Consider the following 26,373-nt stretch of genomic DNA (forward strand, 5'->3'; position numbering starts at 1 on the left):
AAGTTTGGAAAGATAAAGAAAAATATTTGATGTTATATGCAATTGTACATAAGAGAATGACTGCAAATCAAAGTGTACTAAACCAGATAAAATTTTGAAAAGAGATATGTTCAGTGCACATAACATTTCAGAGTTTGATTAAAACTGACCTAAAATCCTCCACTTGAATTCTGTTGATGAATACAAAGTGAATCATAAAAGTGAACAGAATGGCCTCTTTACACTAGACTTACTTTCTAGAAACAACCCTAGTTGTGAATGGATACTTTGGTTGCTTGTGAATGTTAATTTAATTTAATTTCACCCTTTCTGTTATTGCTGTAAAAAGTTCCTTTCAGCTCATCATAGTTGTTCCAAAGAATAATCAGGATGTAAAGCATCTCCTCTTATATAGTGGCAGCTCCCTCTATTTGCAAATTATTATGGAATTTGCATAAAAGATTGGAATATAACTGTGTACAGCATATACAATAATTTAGAGATATAGAGATAAACCATTTCATATCTTATTTATATGAAAATAACAACTATTTACTAACTAAAGGCACAGTTTCATTTTCAATTTTCATTGATTCAATCCACTCAGAGAAACGGTGCAAGGTGAAAGTTCAGGAGCAAAGATTCCTAATGCTTGTTTTTTCTAATTTTGCTTGGTGGATTAATGGAGCACTTTGTTAGGCAAATGGCTCTCCTTCCCTCAAGTAGAGGTGTCTGCATCCCTGTCCTAGAGATCCCAATGTCTACCTACACCATTGCAATTCGGCTAAGCAATGGAAGGCATACGAAACAAAACAAAAGTTCTTCTCCCCCTTTTTTGTGACTATTTTCAGTTTTTGACAACATTCCAAAGTCAGAATTGTCAAATCAGCGATTAAATAGGAGAATAGGACTTTCTGAGATGGCAGTGATCAGTTCCAAATGTTTGTCACCAACCAAAGGATTAAAAACTGGCACCAAAACTGATTGAATCAAATTGGTGTATGTTGAAGCCAAAGGAATCCAATGTTCATCACCAACCACCATATATCACAAGGCATATTTAGAACATTCTTGAAATTGGAGTTGCTGAAGGTAAGTTAAATAATAAATATGTTTCAATTTAGTAAACTTTTCATTTTTAGTTTTGTAAATTTATTTTTTTTATTTTGATTTTCAAACAGGTTGTTAGACCTATTTTTCCTTCAACACAATTATGATAAGATGACTTGTGAAGGTTCATGAGGCACTTTCTAACATGGTGATCAGCCCAAATTGTTCCATATGGAGGTAATCTAGTAGTACAAGGGCAGCAAAGGCCAAGCAAATGATTCTAGATGACTTTTGGTGGGATTGTGTTGAGTATCTCCTCAGTTTCATTGAACGCATAGTGAACATGATCCGTTATACCGACATAGGGTAGGCCTTGTTTGGGTGAGGTATATGATGGCATCAACTCAATGATTGAGAAGATGAAAGTCATCATAAATGCAAAAGAGCAAGATTCTAAAGAAAATTTCTTCAATGAACTACACCAAATCATTGTAGAGAGACAAAACAAAATGACCACATCATTGCATCTTCTTCCCCTTGCATTGAGTCCCAAAGATTGCCGTTCTCATCTCCTTTCTATTGGCACAAGAGTTCCCCCATATGGAGATCCTAAAGTTGCTCAAGGGTACAAGGAAGCACTTCATAGACTCTTCAATGATCGTGACATGTGGGATGCAATGAGAGTTGAGTTCATAAGTTTTGCACTAAGTTATCATTTCGGGTACGGATTCGAGTATGGAATCGTGGGTATGGCAAAAAAAAATTCCTTGGGTACAAGTACAAGTACGTATGTACACACACACACATATATATATTTAAACATCAAAATTATAAAATATAAACTGTCACTACTATTATTACAATGATACAATCCATACAATGTAACTTTCTCATACATAAATGATAAATCTATAATTGCCAATAAATATTCATAATATTGTAAATGTAATATCATACTCATAATTTGCAAGATGATAATATTCAACTTTCAACTCTCAGAATGTCATGACACAATGAAAATTCAAATTACAAGCCATATTGGATTTAATCTCCATATTCATCTTCATCTTCATTTGAAGCAAGCCCAAGCCCAAGGTCATCATTTGGTTCAAATTCAACATCATTTGAACCACAATCCATTGGAATGCCACTCCCACTAGCTACGTCTCTCTCAAGTTCCACAATTGCCTCATCTATAGAGACTTGGGCAAGTTGTGCAATTGTAGCATCTAAATCAGCACACTCAAGAGCTAGATCCCAATTCCTTGTCACACCCACAATATATTCAAGTTTCTTATGTGACAATAGACAAAGGTTGGAGTGTATGTAGACCAAATCCTCTACTTTCTTTGCACCCAAACAATTACGCTTGATTAAGTGGATGAACGAGTATGTACTCCGATTCCTCTCAACTGAAGAAGAACTTGTAACCTATTAAAACATAATTATAAATTTATAAAAATAAAATAAAAATATTTTAATATTATAGTATCAAATGGAATTGGAAAACTATAAAAAATAAAAAATAAAAAAGATACATACTTGAGAGAGAAGTTCGATTGCAAGAGGCTGCAAGAAAATGGAGCCTTGACCATGTACATAACACCACTCATCAACATCCATCCCATATCTAGCTTGAAGAGCTACAACATCATGATATTTTGTAGATATGAATTGACCAAACTACTTCACAACAATATTTCTAATCTCCTCATCTGAATATATCTTTTTAAAAGCAGCCCTTTAGCCAGTAGCAACCTCTGCATCTCTATATGGTGCACCCTCCTTGGCGTTGCAAGCATATCTGTGCTATTAAACTTTGGCGTCAAAGCAAATGCTAAGAGATGTAAGGGGGTGGTCAAAAATTTGTTGCACAACTTTGAAAAATGTTTCTATTGGGTCATTTTCCTTTTTTTGTATTATTTCTCTCATTTTCTCCACCATGTAATCCATGCCATCATAAATTTCACCCAAACATGGGCGATCGGTATCAACATACCTAATCATGCTCGTGATGGGCTCAGTGAAACTCAAAACATATTCCACACAATCCCACCATTCATCATCAAGGATCAATGCTCTTATTTTTTGAGCTCATTATGTGTTGCATTGCTTCCATACACTCCACAAAGGTCTTGATGATCATAGCACTCAAGGCCTCTTGCACCTTCACAAGTCATCTTAAGATGAGCGTATGAGATGCAAATTATGATTCGGCAACCTAACATGGCATAAAAAAAATACACATCATATATCAAGTTATCAACTATTAAAAAAAAACTAAAAAATTAAGATTTGTGAGATTTCCACAGTCCATGTTGTTGATCAATTATTTTCTGGATGCAAAAATTACTTACAAAATTAAATACAGAAAATAATTGATCAACTAAAAAACAGTGTTCCACGGGGACACGTCCCCCTCCTTCTTGGGTGTGTCCCCTCGTCAGAAACGTCTTGGGGACGGGGGGACGGAGACACGACGTCCCCCGCCGTCCCGCCACCGCCACCCAAGCACCGCCGAGACGCTCCGCGTCTCCGTGTCTCCTAGGGAGATGTGGAGACGTCTCTTGGGAGACGTCTGGGCGTCTCCTTGGGAGATGTCTGGGTGTCTCCCCCTCTCTCTCGAGACACCCAAACGTCTCTCGAGGGATGGGAAGATGCCCAGGTGTCTCCCGCGTTCCCACGTCAAAGCTAACCAAAAAAGGTAGTTTTTAAAAAACATGTGACTTTTGGGGGGGTTAGGGGGTAACCCTAATTGGACGTGGGCCAATAGAAAAATAACACCTGCCGCCTTTAGAAAATAATAAAAGTATTTTTGGCCTCGCGGGGCGCTGCTTCTCGACCCCGCCTTGTATCGAGGGGCGCTGCCCCTTGACCCCAACTTGGGGGCGCTGCCCCCAAACCCCTGTTGAAAAATATAGGGGGAAACCGCGCCGATAGAAGTAGGGAAAATTTAACCTCCGAGTCTAATTAGGCTCCATATAACAACACAATTAGCATTGAAGAAATCTTGGTATTTAGATTTAGTATTTCAAATTTCCTATAGTCTCATTTGAAATGTAATTCTTATACTGTAATACTGTCATCCATCTTTTCAAAACTAGTTTTTCAAGTACTATATGTATATGTATAACTATATCAGCACCACCACCCCACCACCCGCCTGCCACACCCCCGCTCCCGCCCCCCCCGCCGTCCCCAAACTTAGGCCCTTGGTCCCCCTGTCCTGGAAACGCGTCCTCGCATCCCCCTGTCCCCCCATCCCCAACACCCGTGGAACACTGCTAAAAAACTAAATATAAAATTTAAATTGCCCTCAACAACTCCAACTTGGAGAAGGTCCTAAATATGGCTTGTGACATATGATGATTAGTCACAAACATTTGAATCTCCTCACCCTCCATGTACATTTGTTTCATCCAATCAATTTATGTGCCAATCTTTTGCATGATTAAATTGAGTGAGCTGCACATGGTGTCCAAAAAATATGACCATATGTAGCCTTCACTATAGTCCCAGCTGCCCTACAATTTTTAGCATTGTCCGTTATGACTTGGACAACATTTTCAAGCCCCACCATGTCAATGGATTTTATGAGGATATTGGCAATGAAACTTGCATCTTTCACTTGGGCCTCACAACCCACTGCTTTTAAAAACATCGCCCCTTTAGGGCACATTACAAAAACATTGATTAATGGCCTTTTTTAACAATCTTTCCATCCATCAAAAATGATAGACACACCTATATCCGGCCATGTATCTTTGATGACTTTCAATTGTGTTTCTACAAAATCTTTCTCCTCTGCCAATAAGGTGGTTCACACCCTTTCATACCTGAGACAAACATAATCAGAAGGAGTGTTGCAAAGGGTATGCACCATGTCCCGAAAATAAGGTGATATAACAATGTTGAAAGGAAGCCCATTGCCATAAATGCAACAAGCAATGCTCTAATCGACAACTTCTTTGATTTCATTTTTGAAGGACGTATCTAATGGGCCTCTTTTTTGTGTAACCACAACATTCTCTAGTTTAGAAGGTGGTGGCATTGGCATGAAAGGATGTGGGTCAGCCGGTCTTGTGGAGCCACTACTACTAGAAGGCCTCTTCGAGTTTGCCTTGGCAAGAGGATGATCAATCTTTGGTTCGTTGCTTCTCCTATCGGCTTCCTCTTGTTCTCTAATATATTTTGTAGCTAGAGCTTTTGGTAGCCCTTTGCCATTTGACCCCTCTCAAAATTTTATTCCACATCCACAGATGAAGCAAAGGTGACCTTTCACTCGATAGTATGAGTTGGTATGCTCTTTGCCACAATGATTACACCATAGTTGAAAATCTCGGACTCGCCTCAGACTCGGCAAACCAAAAATTTGGACTCGGATTCGGACTCGTGAAAGACTCACGAAAGACTCAGCAAAAAAAAAACCGTAGTTTTACAAAAAAAACATAAAGAAATTAATGCATTTAGAGAACATAAGTGCCATAATTGAAACATTACACATGTCATATGATCTACAAACACGCAATATTTGAAATTTCATCATTCATGGCAGCATATTCAAGTTTTGCAGCATATTCAAGTTTCAAGTTTCAACTCTAAAATGTATAATGGCAGCATAAGTATATAAATGTTCACAAAATTACATATAATGATATGTCCAACTCCAACTCCAAATGTGAAAAACAACAATGTGAATGAACAAACCAAAGAGAAGACTACATCTTCCTCTTTGTATTTTTCCTAATATAGCTCAATTTTTCAGGCCTTGAGCTAGAAGTAGTAGCAGTGGGTGTTGTGGTATCTAAATGGTGAGATGATTCTTCTTCAAAGTCAAAGTCCTCATCTTCATCCTCATCTTCATCCTCCATTTCATCCAATCTTGCTCCTTCTGCATCTTGTGCTGCTCCTCTCTCTATTTCTACAATTTCTTCTTCGGTAAGGAGGACATCGTCACCATCATTTTGTTCATTCATGGTCCAATCACCATATGGATCAATTTCATCCAAGTCAATGGCCTCATGTGAAACACCCTTCACCTGTCTAACTCAAAGGTTGTACCGAACAAATACTAGATCATTGAGCCGCTTTTGTGACAATCTATTTCTCTTCTTTGTGTGAATACTCTCAAATACACTCCAATTTCGTTCACACCCAGAAGCACTGCATGGTTGAGACAAAACACGGATAGCTATCTTTTGAAGATTAGGCGTGCCAACACCATAATTCTCCCACCATAAATCTACAAAAAACATTTAGAAATATTAGAATTGAGAAAAAAATGTAACAATCAAGTTTGTAGGTTTTTTCTTGCACTATTGAACTAAGTTACTAAATTTTTTACTTGGTTGTTGTTTTCCTCTCCTATCAATTGCTAGTTGTGATGAGAAGAGTCTCCCCTCTACACTTTTGTAGATCTTGAACAATGAACATTTCCAAATTCAGAAATAGATAGTCAAAGTGTCAAACTCAAATTCAATAATGAACATTTCTGAATTCATAAATAAAGATAGAGCAATTGCAAATGTCAAAGCTCACCTCCAACTCATCAAGAACCTTGTCTCTCAACTCAGGATCAGGTGTCATCTTATCAATGCATGTAATAACACCTGCCATGAACTCCTCATCAGCCCTAAATGAATCAAAGAAGTAGAATTTCGGGTTCAAAAAGTAGGCAAGGCATGTATCGGTTGGTGGAGTTGGTTTGTCCACCTACGATCAATGATGCGCCAAAGGATTTCACATTTTCTTGTATTTCCACGATAGTAATGTGAAATGGCCTCTTTGGCCCTATCCATGGCCTCATAAATGAAACCCATTGGCATGCCCTCTCCATCCACCATACGAAGAACCCTTACCAAAGGTTTTGTCACCTAAAAAAATGAAAACAAATTTTAAATTAGTACAAAATCAACCCCTAAAAAATAAAATCAGCAAATAAACAAGATTGTATAAACTTTACTTTTGTGTTTGTTACTTACCGCAGTCAACTCCTCTCCACTTTTATTGAACCCTTCATCAAAAACAATGCTCACAATCTTCTCTGCTTCAGGTCTTTTGGAGTATGCAGACCCCAACCAAGCATTTGACACAAACATCTGCTTAAGATGAGGAATGGCACTAAGAATTCTCTACAAAGTGATGAAGTGGCTAGCAAATCGTGTCACTCCAGGTCGCACAAGGTCCTTGCCATTTGTATGTTTTCTCATCAAAGAAAGCACCCAAGTATGGTTGTAGATGAATTTGGTGACATTTCTTGCATCTTCAACCACCTTCTTCACCCATCCAATCTTCCCAATGTCCTCTAGCATCAAGTCCAAGCAATGTGCAGCACAAGGACTCCATGTAATCGAAGGATGCCTCTCCATAAGCATTCTACCTGCAGATACATATGCAGCTGCGTTGTCCGTGATAATTTGGACAACATTCTCAACTCCAACTTCCTGAACCACATCATCCAACAGATTACACAAAGTCTCTGTATTTTTTATTTCATTTGAGGCATCAAAAGACTTTATGAATACCATTGCACCGTTTGAAGCCACCAAGAAGTTGAGAAGAGTCTTATTCCGTCCATCTGTCCATCCATCAGATAAAATGCTGCATCCTTTTCTCTTCCAATACCTTTTCTGATCATCAACCACACCTTGTGTATTTTGCACAGCTTTCTCTAGCAATGGCCCACTAAAGTCATGACCTGTTGGGGCCTTAAACCCCTTACCCACAACTGTTACTGCATTAACAAAACCTTCCCAATACACATTGTTTGCTGCATTGAAAGATAGATTATTGTAAAACCAAAAGTTTGAAGCTGCTATTCGTGCTTGTTCATGCTTCTCTTTATTCCATCCTGTACCTTCAAGTGAAGGTTGTGCACCTGGAACATTGCGTGGTACAAAAAAATTAGGGTCTGATCTAACAGGAGTGCCACTAGCCTCACCCTCATTGTCACCAAAAGATGAAAGTGACTGACGACCCCGAGTGTGACCAATGGGACCCGAAGTGGACAATGTGGGATTCATTGCAGCTACCATGGCTTCTCTTGTTTTTTGCCTTTCTTCCTTGTGCATATCATTCTCAGCAAGAATGGCCTTCATCTCTCTAATAATTCCAGGAGTTGATTTGGGGCATGCCTCCACACCATATCTAGGTATTTGTGCAAGGTGGTATTTTAATCTATTGATTCCACCAGTCATCCATTTTGTACATTCGGTGCAAGTGACCTCCCCCTTTTTGCTTCCTGCAATCCCATATTTCCATGCTTTATCTCTTTGTCTTCCTGACCTTGGGGTTGCCCTGGAGTCGAACTTGCCATTGTTGATTTAACATGAAAAAAAAAAAAATCAGCAGGGTTTTATGGAAAATCAACAAAAAAAATGACAATGAATCATTTGGGAAAAATAGCATTCAAAAACAAGAAAAAAAAATGAGGAAATAACTTAAAAAAGAAAATAGAAAAAAATTTGGCAGCATATCCCCCTTGTTTTTCAAGATTTTTTTGAGTTTCAAAACATTGAAATGATTCAAATGAAAAAAAAAGTAAGAGAAAAAATCCTTACCTAGATCTCTCGCTGATTTTTTCTTCTTCCCTCTACTCCTTCGAACCCTACAAACCTGCTATAACCAAAGAAAAACAAAAATGAAGTGAAAAATTAAAAAAAACTTTGTTTTAACCCTTTACGGGCGTATTTTCTAGGCCCACGAGTCCCTACGAAAGACTCGCGAGTTCGAGCAAAAGACTCGTGTGAGTCTTTTGTAGGGACTCGCCTGGACTTGCCTCGCGAGTCCGTGGCGAATCCGCGAGTTTTAAAACTATGGGTTACACCACCAAAGATAACTCCCACCACCAGACATTTTCTTGATAATTGTTGTATAATGCCAAAGTGGTGAATTGGCATCAATTTTAAAAGGGTTTGTTGAGTTCGGGCTTGGGCAACTGAACTAGAGCTTGCACTTGCACTTCCAGACTGAGCCATTATGTATGAACAATGAACCTAAAAATAAAAAATGGAAAACTCAACATTATAAAAAAAATAAAAAAATTCAGCATTATAACCCCCTATTGTGCATACAAAGGGTAAAAAAATAACTTCTTAAAAAAAAAATTTTAAAAAAATGAAAATTTAAAAAAAAACTTGAAAAATCTTGAAAACAATCTTGAAAACTTGAAAAAAAATCAGGATTCACTCACCTTTGATGGCTAAATTTGTTGTCTCCAATGATTCCTAAGCCTTTGGTACGTGTCTCAATTAGAACTAGACTCAAAAGGATCTCCAGCACTGGTTAGAAAGACTCATAACTCCTTCATTTGACATGTCGAACAAATACTCAGCCCATGCTTGAATCCAAAATTTAAACACCAACTTCTCCTTGAGTCTAATGTATGGGGAGGTGAGCAAATTTTCTACCCTTCACTTGGAAGGACTTGCTCGTGAATGCTGATACCATTGCCTATCACTCAAAGCCATTGTCTTATCACTACGTATGAAGTGTTCAACTTCAGACAAATATAGATTGGTAGGTTCAAGAGGCAAGGTCTGAAGATCCATTTTACAGAGCTCTCATTGTTGAGGTACAGTGGTATAATAGACAAATATGTGGCAGATTTCTACAGGATTATCATAATGGTACCTAAAGTTTAAAAGAAAAAAAAGAATCACTTTACTCTTTACTAGGTTTATTGTAATGTCCCCAAATTACAGTTTTGTTTTCATTTCCTTTTTTGTATTTTCTGAATTTTCTGAGCAAATGAACAATTGAAAACAGTGGACTAGAAACAAAATAAAATGCTGGTAGCTACTCTAGATGACTGAAATTGATTATTTCAAACTCATACTTCCAAAGAACAAAAAAATATGAAACCTTTATGATTGAATTTTGTCAAATCTAAATTCGTACTTGATAATAGATGTATGAAAAACAGTATTTGACATCACTCAAACTCCTAGAACTGATATTTGTTCAAATGCACAAGTACAAACTGATCTAATAATACTGGAAACAATATTTATGAATTGCAAATTGTCCAATCTTCTTACAAAAAGGGCAGAATATCCTTAAAACTGAATTTGTACAGCCAAAGAACCTGTACAGCCTGTTACACAGATGTTCAAAGGCTGCCGTGTCATGTCCCCACCTAAACAATAAAAACCCTAATAAAGAAAATTGTCTTTTCAAAAAGACTTCACATTTTCTGAATCAATCTCAGGCAAACAATCTGAACAAAATGCAACGATTAGCAAAATCAAAGGATGCTGACCGATTTATCTAAAGAAAATATTTAAGGGACGAAATGACATTGTTAAGAGCAGTGATTAATTAATGAACAGAAAACTAAGAGTTTTTGAATTAAAGTTGGAAAGGAAACAATTCATAAGCAATCTGTAGTCAAGGAATTAGTTGAAGTGGTGCGACTCACTAAGACTATGCAATGGCTTAAATAAGAACAAACAAATGCTAATATGCAGAGATCCAAGACAAGGATAATAAAGGTGTATCTTATTAAAAAAATAACACATCGTTTGACTAATACAAGAAAGGGTGCCATGCTATAAGCTTTCAAAAGAGCGATTCAAATAATAGACATATTTGGTTCATTAAAAGGTTTAATTTTGTGTAAAGGAAAGGTGTGATTCATCAAATAAGAAGTTCATTATGAAACATTGTTTCTTTCAAGTAAAGTTCCTTCTCCATGAAGGGGCATCAAGGTACATATATATATATTTGAACTATTATTTGTGAAGAGTAAGAGGGGGAGAGATATATGGAAGTGTATTTGACATACCCTAATATAAATATCTGAATATAATCAGTAGATCAGATTTATATAAGCATTGAAAAGCATCAAGAGAGATCAATCAAGTAGGAATCTGAATATGTGAATCATATTCAGCATACAGTCCCTGTGCATTTATATGAGTGTTTGGGGCTGATGCATAATGCATGGACCATGACATTACTGATTTGCTATTTTGTAATCCATATAGAAATGGATGTAATTAACATATTATTATTAGTATATATATTTATATATTGCTATCATTACTATTATATATATATATATATGCAAAATTAATAATGATGAAGATTCCTTTAAAGTCTCATCCAATTGGCCATCCCATTTTGGAGGGGAGATAGTGCAAGAATGCAAGTAGCTAGGAAGCCATTCTGATAGAGACACCCCAAGTGGGTCTGGGAGGTCGAATGGTGGTTTTCATTCCATGCTCCTAGGCTGGATGGAACGGATCGAGGCGCCTTGTATGATCTCCCAAGTAGTTCTTCATAATGTAGATGGGTTGTTGGGAAAAAACTTAAGGGAATCCCACATGTATATTTTGTAATTTATAATCATAATTAAGATAATGTCCCTAACCCTAGTAGGAATGATCGATTTTATATCTGACATGAATGAGGGGTCTCAATCAGGATCTAACTGGTAAATGATATCTCTATTTCATTCCTTACTTTACTTGGGATTGTGATTTTAGGGCAAATACTAGGGCATGGGACAAGGGAACATTACATGCTGCGAGGCTGATGTGAAGTTTAGTGGTGAGAAAATGTTGCCAAAGTGCCATGTCATCGTACAAATGCTTCTTCAACAAAAATTTGGACTCGGATTCGGACTCGTGAAAGACTCACGAAAGACTCAGCAAAAAAAAAACCGTAGTTTTACAAAAAAAACATAAAGAAATTAATGCATTTAGAGAACATAAGTGCCATAATTGAAACATTACACATGTCATATGATCTACAAACACGCAATATTTGAAATTTCATCATTCATGGCAGCATATTCAAGTTTTGCAGCATATTCAAGTTTCAAGTTTCAACTCTAAAATGTATAATGGCAGCATAAGTATATAAATGTTCACAAAATTACATATAATGATATGTCCAACTCCAACTCCAAATGTGAAAAACAACAATGTGAATGAACAAACCAAAGAGAAGACTACATCTTCCTCTTTGTATTTTTCCTAATATAGCTCAATTTTTCAGGCCTTGAGCTAGAAGTAGTAGCAGTGGGTGTTGTGGTATCTAAATGGTGAGATGATTCTTCTTCAAAGTCAAAGTCCTCATCTTCATCCTCATCTTCATCCTCCATTTCATCCAATCTTGCTCCTTCTGCATCTTGTGCTGCTCCTCTCTCTATTTCTACAATTTCTTCTTCGGTAAGGAGGACATCGTCACCATCATTTTGTTCATTCATGGTCCAATCACCATATGGATCAATTTCATCCAAGTCAATGGCCTCATGTGAAACACCCTTCACCTGTCTAACTCAAAGGTTGTACCGAACAAATACTAGATCATTGAGCCGCTTTTGTGACAATCTATTTCTCTTCTTTGTGTGAATACTCTCAAATACACTCCAATTTCGTTCACACCCAGAAGCACTGCATGGTTGAGACAAAACACGGATAGCTATCTTTTGAAGATTAGGCGTGCCAACACCATAATTCTCCCACCATAAATCTACAAAAAACATTTAGAAATATTAGAATTGAGAAAAAAATGTAACAATCAAGTTTGTAGGTTTTTTCTTGCACTATTGAACTAAGTTACTAAATTTTTTACTTGGTTGTTGTTTTCCTCTCCTATCAATTGCTAGTTGTGATGAGAAGAGTCTCCCCTCTACACTTTTGTAGATCTTGAACAATGAACATTTCCAAATTCAGAAATAGATAGTCAAAGTGTCAAACTCAAATTCAATAATGAACATTTCTGAATTCATAAATAAAGATAGAGCAATTGCAAATGTCAAAGCTCACCTCCAACTCATCAAGAACCTTGTCTCTCAACTCAGGATCAGGTGTCATCTTATCAATGCATGTAATAACACCTGCCATGAACTCCTCATCAGCCCTAAATGAATCAAAGAAGTAGAATTTCGGGTTCAAAAAGTAGGCAAGGCATGTATCGGTTGGTGGAGTTGGTTTGTCCACCTACGATCAATGATGCGCCAAAGGATTTCACATTTTCTTGTATTTCCACGATAGTAATGTGAAATGGCCTCTTTGGCCCTATCCATGGCCTCATAAATGAAACCCATTGGCATGCCCTCTCCATCCACCATACGAAGAACCCTTACCAAAGGTTTTGTCACCTAAAAAAATGAAAACAAATTTTAAATTAGTACAAAATCAACCCCTAAAAAATAAAATCAGCAAATAAACAAGATTGTATAAACTTTACTTTTGTGTTTGTTACTTACCGCAGTCAACTCCTCTCCACTTTTATTGAACCCTTCATCAAAAACAATGCTCACAATCTTCTCTGCTTCAGGTCTTTTGGAGTATGCAGACCCCAACCAAGCATTTGACACAAACATCTGCTTAAGATGAGGAATGGCACTAAGAATTCTCTACAAAGTGATGAAGTGGCTAGCAAATCGTGTCACTCCAGGTCGCACAAGGTCCTTGCCATTTGTATGTTTTCTCATCAAAGAAAGCACCCAAGTATGGTTGTAGATGAATTTGGTGACATTTCTTGCATCTTCAACCACCTTCTTCACCCATCCAATCTTCCCAATGTCCTCTAGCATCAAGTCCAAGCAATGTGCAGCACAAGGACTCCATGTAATCGAAGGATGCCTCTCCATAAGCATTCTACCTGCAGATACATATGCAGCTGCGTTGTCCGTGATAATTTGGACAACATTCTCAACTCCAACTTCCTGAACCACATCATCCAACAGATTACACAAAGTCTCTGTATTTTTTATTTCATTTGAGGCATCAAAAGACTTTATGAATACCATTGCACCGTTTGAAGCCACCAAGAAGTTGAGAAGAGTCTTATTCCGTCCATCTGTCCATCCATCAGATAAAATGCTGCATCCTTTTCTCTTCCAATACCTTTTCTGATCATCAACCACACCTTGTGTATTTTGCACAGCTTTCTCTAGCAATGGCCCACTAAAGTCATGACCTGTTGGGGCCTTAAACCCCTTACCCACAACTGTTACTGCATTAACAAAACCTTCCCAATACACATTGTTTGCTGCATTGAAAGATAGATTATTGTAAAACCAAAAGTTTGAAGCTGCTATTCGTGCTTGTTCATGCTTCTCTTTATTCCATCCTGTACCTTCAAGTGAAGGTTGTGCACCTGGAACATTGCGTGGTACAAAAAAATTAGGGTCTGATCTAACAGGAGTGCCACTAGCCTCACCCTCATTGTCACCAAAAGATGAAAGTGACTGACGACCCCGAGTGTGACCAATGGGACCCGAAGTGGACAATGTGGGATTCATTGCAGCTACCATGGCTTCTCTTGTTTTTTGCCTTTCTTCCTTGTGCATATCATTCTCAGCAAGAATGGCCTTCATCTCTCTAATAATTCCAGGAGTTGATTTGGGGCATGCCTCCACACCATATCTAGGTATTTGTGCAAGGTGGTATTTTAATCTATTGATTCCACCAGTCATCCATTTTGTACATTCGGTGCAAGTGACCTCCCCCTTTTTGCTTCCTGCAATCCCATATTTCCATGCTTTATCTCTTTGTCTTCCTGACCTTGGGGTTGCCCTGGAGTCGAACTTGCCATTGTTGATTTAACATGAAAAAAAAAAAAATCAGCAGGGTTTTATGGAAAATCAACAAAAAAAATGACAATGAATCATTTGGGAAAAATAGCATTCAAAAACAAGAAAAAAAAATGAGGAAATAACTTAAAAAAGAAAATAGAAAAAAATTTGGCAGCATATCCCCCTTGTTTTTCAAGATTTTTTTGAGTTTCAAAACATTGAAATGATTCAAATGAAAAAAAAAGTAAGAGAAAAAATCCTTACCTAGATCTCTCGCTGATTTTTTCTTCTTCCCTCTACTCCTTCGAACCCTACAAACCTGCTATAACCAAAGAAAAACAAAAATGAAGTGAAAAATTAAAAAAAACTTTGTTTTAACCCTTTACGGGCGTATTTTCTAGGCCCACGAGTCCCTACGAAAGACTCGCGAGTTCGAGCAAAAGACTCGTGTGAGTCTTTTGTAGGGACTCGCCTGGACTTGCCTCGCGAGTCCGTGGCGAATCCGCGAGTTTTAAAACTATGGGTTACACCACCAAAGATAACTCCCACCACCAGACATTTTCTTGATAATTGTTGTATAATGCCAAAGTGGTGAATTGGCATCAATTTTAAAAGGGTTTGTTGAGTTCGGGCTTGGGCAACTGAACTAGAGCTTGCACTTGCACTTCCAGACTGAGCCATTATGTATGAACAATGAACCTAAAAATAAAAAATGGAAAACTCAACATTATAAAAAAAATAAAAAAATTCAGCATTATAACCCCCTATTGTGCATACAAAGGGTAAAAAAATAACTTCTTAAAAAAAAAATTTTAAAAAAATGAAAATTTAAAAAAAAACTTGAAAAATCTTGAAAACAATCTTGAAAACTTGAAAAAAAATCAGGATTCACTCACCTTTGATGGCTAAATTTGTTGTCTCCAATGATTCCTAAGCCTTTGGTACGTGTCTCACACCTCCGTAGCCTTCACCTTTGAAGAAAAATGGAATGACCTTCAAAACAAGCTTGGAAGAAAAAAAATGGCGAAAAATGTCTCATATGGGTGAAATTAGGGTTTCGACTGTTTTGAAAAGAAAAAAAAATGTTTTTTATTGGTGGGGCTGTTTTTAGCTGCCCGCGCTTCTGGGTACACCCAGTTATGCTCGGGTTCCACTTGGGTTCGACCCTAGCAATGGGAACACACCCAAGTCAAACCAAGGTGCGAACCCAACTCGCACTGGGACCTAGCTCGTATCGGTAACGGAATCTGGGGCTAAATGCAAGAACCCAGTAACTTAGGTTATACATGCTCAACAATTGTGGTCTTGATGCTCTTTGAGACAAGTATATGGTCGATGCCCATAGTTATTGGTACTTCCATGGAAAAACATACACGCACCTACAACCTCTTCGATCAAAATTTTATTGCAAGTTTTATAAGAAAAAAAATCTTTTACCTTTCAAATTTTATTTATATTTAAATTTTATAATTTAAATCTTAAAATTTTATAGCTCTTAACTCTCTAATTTTGTCTTAATAGGTTGCTAGTTCATCTACATCAGACAGGAATTGGCACACACACCCTTTCATCCACTCAATAAAGTACAATAGACTACACAAATAAGGTAGATGACTTGGTGTATGTGCATTTAAACTTGTGGCTCCTTACACACAAACAAATTGTCAACAAAGAAGTAGGATATCCAGCAAAATAGTGTAGACTTGGATGCTTCCACTACCCACTTTGTTGTACTTGATGTTGATGATTACTATGAGCCACCTAGTGAGCTTGAGAATGCTATGGCCAATGCTAGTTGTAGTGCTAGCACTAGTGTCAATGGCACTATTGTGACATTTTCACACATCGTCCCATTGCAAATGGGGACCCCCACTTTTTCTGCTTTCTAGGATAGTTGTAGAGTCTTTTAGCTATTAGCCTTTCACTTGTAAGAAGTGTAGCATCTTAAGTGGCTAGGACGTAATCAAGTCAAGTCTCCCTCTCTAGATGAAGTGAGGTCAGTCAATGAATGATTCACATCTTTGCTCACTCTAATGGAAATGGAATGTTGAAATTTGGCTAAGGCAAGTCGCTTTTGGAGGATCGACATTCTAGGTTTGCACTTTGGAGCTTGGTCATTGACCCCCCAAATATGCACCTTAAGCATCCACACTCGGTCATTGAACCCCAAATGTGCACCTTAAGCATTCATACTTGGTCATTGACCCCCAAAATGTGCATCTTAAGCATCCAAGCTCGGTCATTGCCACCTTGAAAGTGCGCTTTAAGCACTTTAGACACTTCCTTGCCCTTGTCTTGCACAGCAATACTTTTGAACGAAAAATCATCATTGTTTGACAAGGATGTTGCTAGGATCAAGTGATATCAAGTGAATGAGGAGATTGGCTACTTCAAGTATATAATCAAATCCACGAACTTAAGGTCTTTTAGCCATTTCCTTTGCCCTATGAGATCCACACACTTCCTTTGCCACCTAAAACCCAATGCAAATCAGACATGAATCAGACCCAAAACCTATCAAATCAAGCATATAAAGTGAGAAATCAGACATAAATCAGGCCTGACACGCAAAATCAGACTCAAGATGATGAAGAATTAAGTCAAAAGGAGAGAAATATGACTTAAAATCAGATGTTTCCATGATCAGAAAAATCATTTCCAGATTTAGAGAATGAAGCTTGATTAAGTACTTTTTACAATATCTTGATTCAAATTATGTTTCTTTTCAGGTTTGATGCAAGGGAGATGAACATGCAAAGGAAGATGAAGAAGATCAAGACTTCAAGGCGTGAAAGGAATATCACCTCACATACTACATCAAGATTTCACCACATAAGCAAAGACAAGGGTCCAAGGAAGACATTGCATCACGTAAAGTTTCAGGCTCATACAAGGAAGCTGATGGGATCATCATAATGTAAGGAGAAAAGATAATCGACATCAAGACAATCAAGACGAAGGATTCCAAGGATGGAAAGAGAAACATATCTAAGGCGAAGGAGTTTCCACACAAGACAAGGAGAATGCAAGTGATCAAGACGAGACAATTTCAGAAGAATTAATCAAATTTAGAAGATCAATTTGAGCAAAGTCATCATCATATCAAGTGCTTGGAAATGTTGAGTGTCAAGAGATATGCCTCATTCATTTACAACTACAACTTGTGATGAGTTACAATGATCAAGCTAACTGAGGTGGTGTCCAGTCATCACTTATTCAATCATATCATTCTAAGATAAGGCATCCAAATTCAATGTACTTGACTCATCTAACAAGAAGATAACTACCACATGCGGGCACAGATGTCGATGCACCTACCGTCACCATCAATTGGTCAAATTTTCAAAGGATATGTATCCCATTAATGTAATTTTGTCATTGGTCAAGCATTAAATGCTTTGTAATGGGTATAACAAACCCTAAATAGGGTTTCTATTTTTCAATCTTGGCCATTGATTGTGAATCAATCTGAGCCACTCAATTGTAATGAGAGCACTAAATAAGGCTCCACCTATTCATTTGTAAAGGTTAATATAGTGAATAGTGAGTAGTCAATAGTTCACAAATAGAAATTAGAGTAGAATAGGAAGAGAAGGCAAAGATTGTTGCCAAGACATTGTTGTAAGAAACATGTAAACTTCATTGAAGATATGATGAACTGTATGTGTTGATTCAACAATTTGCATGGTCTCTACTTCTCATTTGATTTTCATGTTGTTCGGATGAATGGAAGAACTTTGTGCATGATCAATGGTGAAATTCGTACATCCATACTACTAACACCTTGTTGATGGTAAAGTGCCTTGCGTAGTCAACTGGATCCATCTTAGCAAATATTAACTTCAATTATCACTTTTTCATTGATATGCATCAACTTGATGGTATCTATGCTTGTAGTGGTGATTTGAAAATCATAAAACTATCCTTAGAAGATTGCACTAGCCTTGTGGAGATGTTCATGGCATGTCAAAGCAAAGCTTAGTTGAGTTCCACCAAAGATTGTCCATTGCTCTTACATTCTTAGGAGTAGATTATCTTCCTCAAACCCTATCCTTTTTTCCCTTTTTTTTTCAAATCAAGTGAAATCCCACATTCCAAAGACATTCAAAAGCATTCAGGCATTCAACGTAAGTCCACCTTGTGAATCCAACAATATCATATCAAACAACTGAGTTTATCCAAGAGCATGTCAAGACCTGACATTCGAGAACCTTGGAGTCGTCTCACTTGATCACGTAGCTTAGCGTTTGAGAGTCTTTGTTCAAGAGATAATAGAATACTTAGTATTTTATTCTGTGTTGCATAGTACGTAAAAACACCATCAACAGACACTATTTGTGGTTCTTCTAATTTACCACAGCATAGATCATCTAATATGGATGATGATGATGATATTTTTGATGATCCATATGATATTTGATCGATGATGGCTGATTGTGGACATTTGACATTATTATTTTTTAACTTTAAAGTTTAATTCATATCATGACATTCATGTTTGTCTAATATTTAACTAATAATATGGTGGTGTATTTTGCTATGTTATTTGACTATTAATATGGTGGTGTATTTTGAACTTAATTACTGCTGCAAATGTGTATATATTTCTGATTTTTATATGTTTTTGTATGGACAAACCCAACATAAACCCAACCCCCATAAAATTTTTGAGTAAACCCGCGAACCAAACCTTCGAACCTGAACCAGTTGCTTAGAAAATAAGCCTAAGAATGAGAGAAGGCTCAATTAGAACTAGACTCAAAAGGATCTCCAGCACTGGTTAGAAAGACTCATAACTCCTTCATTTGACATGTCGAACAAATACTCAGCCCATGCTTGAATCCAAAATTTAAACACCAACTTCTCCTTGAGTCTAATGTATGGGGAGGTGAGCAAATTTTCTACCCTTCACTTGGAAGGACTTGCTCGTGAATGCTGATACCATTGCCTATCACTCAAAGCCATTGTCTTATCACTACGTATGAAGTGTTCAACTTCAGACAAATATAGATTGGTAGGTTCAAGAGGCAAGGTCTGAAGATCCATTTTACAGAGCTCTCATTGTTGAGGTACAGTGGTATAATAGACAAATATGTGGCAGATTTCTACAGGATTATCATAATGGTACCTAAAGTTTAAAAGAAAAAAAAGAATCACTTTACTCTTTACTAGGTTTATTGTAATGTCCCCAAATTACAGTTTTGTTTTCATTTCCTTTTTTGTATTTTCTGAATTTTCTGAGCAAATGAACAATTGAAAACAGTGGACTAGAAACAAAATAAAATGCTGGTAGCTACTCTAGATGACTGAAATTGATTATTTCAAACTCATACTTCCAAAGAACAAAAAAATATGAAACCTTTATGATTGAATTTTGTCAAATCTAAATTCGTACTTGATAATAGATGTATGAAAAACAGTATTTGACATCACTCAAACTCCTAGAACTGATATTTGTTCAAATGCACAAGTACAAACTGATCTAATAATACTGGAAACAATATTTATGAATTGCAAATTGTCCAATCTTCTTACAAAAAGGGCAGAATATCCTTAAAACTGAATTTGTACAGCCAAAGAACCTGTACAGCCTGTTACACAGATGTTCAAAGGCTGCCGTGTCATGTCCCCACCTAAACAATAAAAACCCTAATAAAGAAAATTGTCTTTTCAAAAAGACTTCACATTTTCTGAATCAATCTCAGGCAAACAATCTGAACAAAATGCAACGATTAGCAAAATCAAAGGATGCTGACCGATTTATCTAAAGAAAATATTTAAGGGACGAAATGACATTGTTAAGAGCAGTGATTAATTAATGAACAGAAAACTAAGAGTTTTTGAATTAAAGTTGGAAAGGAAACAATTCATAAGCAATCTGTAGTCAAGGAATTAGTTGAAGTGGTGCGACTCACTAAGACTATGCAATGGCTTAAATAAGAACAAACAAATGCTAATATGCAGAGATCCAAGACAAGGATAATAAAGGTGTATCTTATTAAAAAAATAACACATCGTTTGACTAATACAAGAAAGGGTGCCATGCTATAAGCTTTCAAAAGAGCGATTCAAATAATAGACATATTTGGTTCATTAAAAGGTTTAATTTTGTGTAAAGGAAAGGTGTGATTCATCAAATAAGAAGTTCATTATGAAACATTGTTTCTTTCAAGTAAAGTTCCTTCTCCATGAAGGGGCATCAAGGTACATATATATATATTTGAACTATTATTTGTGAAGAGTAAGAGGGGGAGAGATATATGGAAGTGTATTTGACATACCCTAATATAAATATCTGAATATAATCAGTAGATCAGATTTATATAAGCATTGAAAAGCATCAAGAGAGATCAATCAAGTAGGAATCTGAATATGTGAATCATATTCAGCATACAGTCCCTGTGCATTTATATGAGTGTTTGGGGCTGATGCATAATGCATGGACCATGACATTACTGATTTGCTATTTTGTAATCCATATAGAAATGGATGTAATTAACATATTATTATTAGTATATATATTTATATATTGCTATCATTACTATTATATATATATATATATGCAAAATTAATAATGATGAAGATTCCTTTAAAGTCTCATCCAATTGGCCATCCCATTTTGGAGGGGAGATAGTGCAAGAATGCAAGTAGCTAGGAAGCCATTCTGATAGAGACACCCCAAGTGGGTCTGGGAGGTCGAATGGTGGTTTTCATTCCATGCTCCTAGGCTGGATGGAACGGATCGAGGCGCCTTGTATGATCTCCCAAGTAGTTCTTCATAATGTAGATGGGTTGTTGGGAAAAAACTTAAGGGAATCCCACATGTATATTTTGTAATTTATAATCATAATTAAGATAATGTCCCTAACCCTAGTAGGAATGATCGATTTTATATCTGACATGAATGAGGGGTCTCAATCAGGATCTAACTGGTAAATGATATCTCTATTTCATTCCTTACTTTACTTGGGATTGTGATTTTAGGGCAAATACTAGGGCATGGGACAAGGGAACATTACATGCTGCGAGGCTGATGTGAAGTTTAGTGGTGAGAAAATGTTGCCAAAGTGCCATGTCATCGTACAAATGCTTCTTCAACACAAATCACCCCAATTAGTTGGTCCAATGCTGATCACCCTCAATAGGTATGCTGGAAAAATTTATAAAAAATGCCAATTGTCATCCAAGGTGTCAACATGTATGTAGATCACCCTTCTATAAATGTCCAAAACTTACCAAGATATAAATCTCCATCCTAGAATGACCATGAATGAAGTAACTTGCTGGTTGCCCTCAATAAAATGTCAAAATGATTATCATAGGCTGATTACCTCTCATTAGATATGATTCGGCCTTCAAGGGTTTGGTGCAACTGCCTCCAAATTACAAAATAGTGAGCCCAAACAACAGCAAATTATGTATAAACCTGAAATGTCCCCTCACAATTTTTTCAATTTTTAAACACAATAATTTCACCCATTAGTGTCAACAAGGTTAAATATTGAGAGCAACACATATTGGTCGTTGGACCAACCACTTCCACTTTTCAGTGGGATAAAGAAATGCTGGAAATTAACAACTACTTGGTGGTATAACCAGCCAATTACAAATCCAAGAAGACTGAAATTAAACAAGACAATCACTCAACCACTTATTCAACGAGAGGACTGGAAATAACAAACTATCACTCAACCACTTATTCAGTGGGAGGACAGGAGTACAAAATAGAATAGAGATAGGTGGCAAGCGAGCCTCTTCCACTTGTGCAGTGGGCGATATAAGAAGTATAGTGCAGAAATAAAATGGATTGTTTCAATACTGCTGAATACAGCCTTACAATGGCAACTGTACAAAATACTTGTCAGTACATCAAGCTCTAATCTCTAAGAGATACAAGAAGATACTCGAAGAAGCTACAAACATGAAAACTAGAAAATACAAGCCAAAAAGAACACTACCAAATCTGAAATAACACACCAGCAACATCAAAAACCAAACCAACAGCATTGTGAAGTCCGTATCTCCTTCAAGACACCTTTGAATAGCTCCAAACCAATGGCAAATGAGAGCTAGGAAAGGGATGCCCAAGTCTCAACCAGCAAACTAATCCAAACAGCCTTCAAACTTTAATGCATGCATCCCAAGGTCACTTCCAGCATGGTACGACCTGCTTGGAGAGGGGCGATCTGCCTTAAAAATATAGCTCTTCACTATAATTCATGATATATTTTGCGCCTGAGGGGTGTGTGTGCATTCAGTGCATAACAGAATAGGAATATAGAAACGGTAGCAGTACACAAGGATGCAAGTGAGCAGAACTCATATGTCTGTATTCATTGATTCCACAAAACCAGTACATTCAAAACATAGTTTCCCTTCCTCTTATCACATATATGGAAATAGAATCCCAAGTACATATATATAGGTGTCGGTACAGGTTGTCCAGTGCCAACTACCGACAACCGTCACATAACCACCAACCCTTAACACACGTAACATTCTAATTACAATATGACATAATTACCCGACAACATCATCCCCCCCCAAAAAAAGGTCGTCTCCTGACGACATACAAACAAAATGGTAAATGACACTAAGACAAAACATGAAAAATCAAAGCTGAGGGGGTACAGAGGGCATCCCTGATGAAGAAGGGGTCGGTGGTGCTGTCGCTGCCAATTGCTCCCTCCACTGGTGAACCTGTTGTGTCCGATGTTGGAGATCTCGCTCAGCTACCAACTGCCTCTCCCTGGATCTCTTCACCATAAAAATTGCTTCCATAAGCTCCTTTTGCTTCCCATCCAACTCCTCTAAGGTAGATGTGAGACAAGTCTCAAGGGCTGCCCATTCTACCACCTCGTGTGCACACCCCATCGTCTCCTGGGCAAATTATGTCTTGGCACGAGCCAAGTCCTCCTCTAGGCTGGTCGCCCAAGCCCTCTACTGTGCCAACTCCATCTCCATCGTATGCAGGCGAATGGCTAGCTCCTCTCGAGCTGTGATGGCCGCCACCCGCTCTATCTCTGCTGTCAAGGCACGATGCTGGGTACGTCTGAGCTGGTAGTACCTGTCCCAGAAGGCTTGTTCTACCCGTTGTAACAAGTGTACCCCACTAACCCTAGCTGTGTCCTCATTCCTCCAATCCGCCAACATCTCGGGAGTCTCCACAGCAGGCCAACCCCTGGCCTCAAAACATCTCCCAAACTCCTCAGCACACCCTCCAGTGGCAAAGGCGAGGAGACCCTCAACGACAAGCTGCCCAAGAGCCTCAATAGAGGCTGCCAATCTCCATGCACTGGCCTCAACCTCCGCTGTCATCCTCTGCGTACCGGCTCCCATCTCTGCCAAAAATATCTCTATGCCCTTTGGCTGGCTCTCGGTAGTGGCCCGCATCTATTGCTACATCTCTTTCATCTCCTCCTCAAACCCAACAGTGTCCAGTAGGAAGTCCATCGCCAACTCTTGCTGTCCCACCTCTTGATGAGAACTACCCTCATCTAGGTCCACAATTTCAGGAAAAGGACGTGGTTGGGTTAAGGCAAGCGGGGGTCCCAGTGGTGGCATAGGAGGCATCTCATAGTGACCCAGCCACACATCCATGGTGGAATCATCATCTTGGGTCATCGTGCCCTCTGCTACCGTGACCTCCATATGTACAAGTTCCCTCCATACGGTAGACCCAATGCAAGGAGGTTCGATGGGAACCAATGATACTACTGGAACCCACTCTGTCAGAACTGTTGTGGCGACCCTAGAGGGTGTAGGCAATGGGGGTCGGGGTCTCAACTGCCCAAATCCTAGAATGGGTATCCCTGGTATGGCTCCCACCGTCACCCCTAAAGCCGGGAGAGGTGTCAGTTCTCCATCAAGAATCAATACTACTGGTGCATACACCAGTCAGCCTACTCCCGCAGGTCGCACTCCACCCGTTGGTAATCCACGGATTCCCCTCCTTACGTGCCCAAAAGACACTGCACGACCACTACTCTCCTCTATACTAGGGGTTTTCTCTACTTCTTTCTGGCTATAAAGGCAGAATGTGTCGTGACTCTGGCTGCTCCTAGAAGAAGTGTCCTTGGAATCTTCCCCTTCCTCTGCACTACTATCATCCTCTTCTTCAACATCCTCATCAACTGTCTCTGTCTCTTGCTCATGTTCTGATACTACTATATGTGGTGGTCTCCTTCGTTTCCTGTTGGAATGGGCTTCCCCGCTACCTGCAATGGTATCCAGGTGGGTCCAATAGAATATGGTTGGTTGTGAAGAGTCCAACGTCTCCCGACGTTTCCAAACATGCTTCTTCAGCGATACCTGTGTGTGTACAAAATCGAGGAACAACCCTATGGCATGAAACGGCATGTAAAAAGACTTGTATTGCAAGATCAAAAATTCATGAATTCAATCAGACAAGACTCCAGCCCAGTTGTACACCATCCCATTCCTCAATCCATTCATAAGTGCAATCATGGGTACTGCTGTGTCCGATGCCCTGCTGGCTCCGGTAAGTCTGCTTTTCATAACATCTAGCAGACATTGCCATTCACCTATCACAATATATGATTTTTTTAATCCTCTCCCCTTTGGTGCCTTAATCGCTGCCCATTCCTGGTCTGAAAGATCACTTCGACACATCAGTTGTAGCAATTGTTCCTTCCTTTCTAGCGACATCTTAGTGGCATTCTTGTCCACTTTCTTTCCCTCATCTGATATGCCAAAGACCTTGGCAAAATCGTTGGGTGCAAATGAGACGGTCACAGTGCTCTACTGGTAATAGAAAGTCGATGCCCTCGTCGCACTGTCATATGTGGCCACCATCATTCGCAGACATGCTTCGAAATCCTTGATCGCAAAGATGGGCATTTGAATTGCCCAGTGCACCCGTGCTTTCCTGATAGACTTCTTAATCACATGATTATCTAGGGTCTCTAGCCACCAGGTCCTGCATACATTTCCACTCAATCCTTCAAATGTAACAGTGTCAAGTGTGGTTTTCTCGGGCATTGTCTTCTTTTTGACCTTTCCTATATCTGTTGGCCCTGCAGCTTTTACTCTAGACTACAACACTCACTTACCGTTGTCCTTGCCTACCATGCTTCCTTATGCCATTTTCCTTGACTTAGACGGTTGGTCTAACTGCTGCAACCGTTTTCGCCAATCCAACTTCCCTAATCTTGGTTTTCCTAACTCCATCAACTAGTTGCAATTGCCCGTATCCACACTTAAATGTTTTCAATTACCGTTATTTTCCTGTTTGTAGGCTCGAATGATATTGGTACGGCTTTATGTGGAACGCTTTAATCACTGTACCGTACAGTCGGCTGTGTTTAGCGTGTACGACAGCCGTACGGAATAGCTCTTATCAAACCGTACAAATTTTTGTTGTACGTGGCTATACAGTCTTTTGCGTCCTTCGGCCGATGTCCTCCAACGGTCGTACGGCCTGCAATTTGCTCCACCGTACGATCTCTTCATGCGGCCATATGGTCTTCTACCTATTTCGTGGCCATATAGACTTCATTCTTCATGGCTGTATGGACTTCTATCTGTCGTATGGATTTGCTTTGGTCTGTTTTTATGCTGCCTTTGTACGGATTTATTATGACGTGACAGTACGGAATTGTCCTCCCTTTTCGTATGGATTTAAGGAATATATCGTATGATCAACCTTTATTCTGTTTATTTCCCCGCCGAACAGAAACGTATGGCCTCGCGTTTTTTTTCAACTTTCCGTTGTACAGTGTATGGCCCTTTCACCATATGGTATGTGCTGTATGGTGAACACTTTTTTTTTTTACCTTTTTAACTTGGCCGGT

The 26,373-nt window shown here is 38.4% G+C and overlaps 2 protein-coding genes across 3 annotated transcripts in view; both read right to left on the reverse strand.

Moving 5' to 3' along the window:
• LOC131046939 (uncharacterized) overlaps positions 1 to 26,373 on the reverse strand; it is a 149,074-nt gene that overhangs the window by 5,880 nt on the left and 116,821 nt on the right. The window lies entirely within an intron of this gene.
• Positions 6,609 to 7,849, reverse strand: LOC131046941 (uncharacterized). The gene is made up of 2 exons (XM_057980771.2): positions 7,011 to 7,849; positions 6,609 to 6,902 (listed from the first exon to the last, which is right to left on the reverse strand). Exons 1-2 carry the CDS (start codon positions 7,125 to 7,127, stop codon positions 6,693 to 6,695), a joined length of 327 nt encoding a protein of 108 aa, XP_057836754.2. The 5' UTR covers positions 7,128 to 7,849; the 3' UTR covers positions 6,609 to 6,692.

The sequence above is a fragment of the Cryptomeria japonica genome, chromosome 9 (assembly GCF_030272615.1).
Source record: "Cryptomeria japonica chromosome 9, Sugi_1.0, whole genome shotgun sequence".
NCBI lineage: Eukaryota > Viridiplantae > Streptophyta > Pinopsida > Cupressales > Cupressaceae > Cryptomeria > Cryptomeria japonica.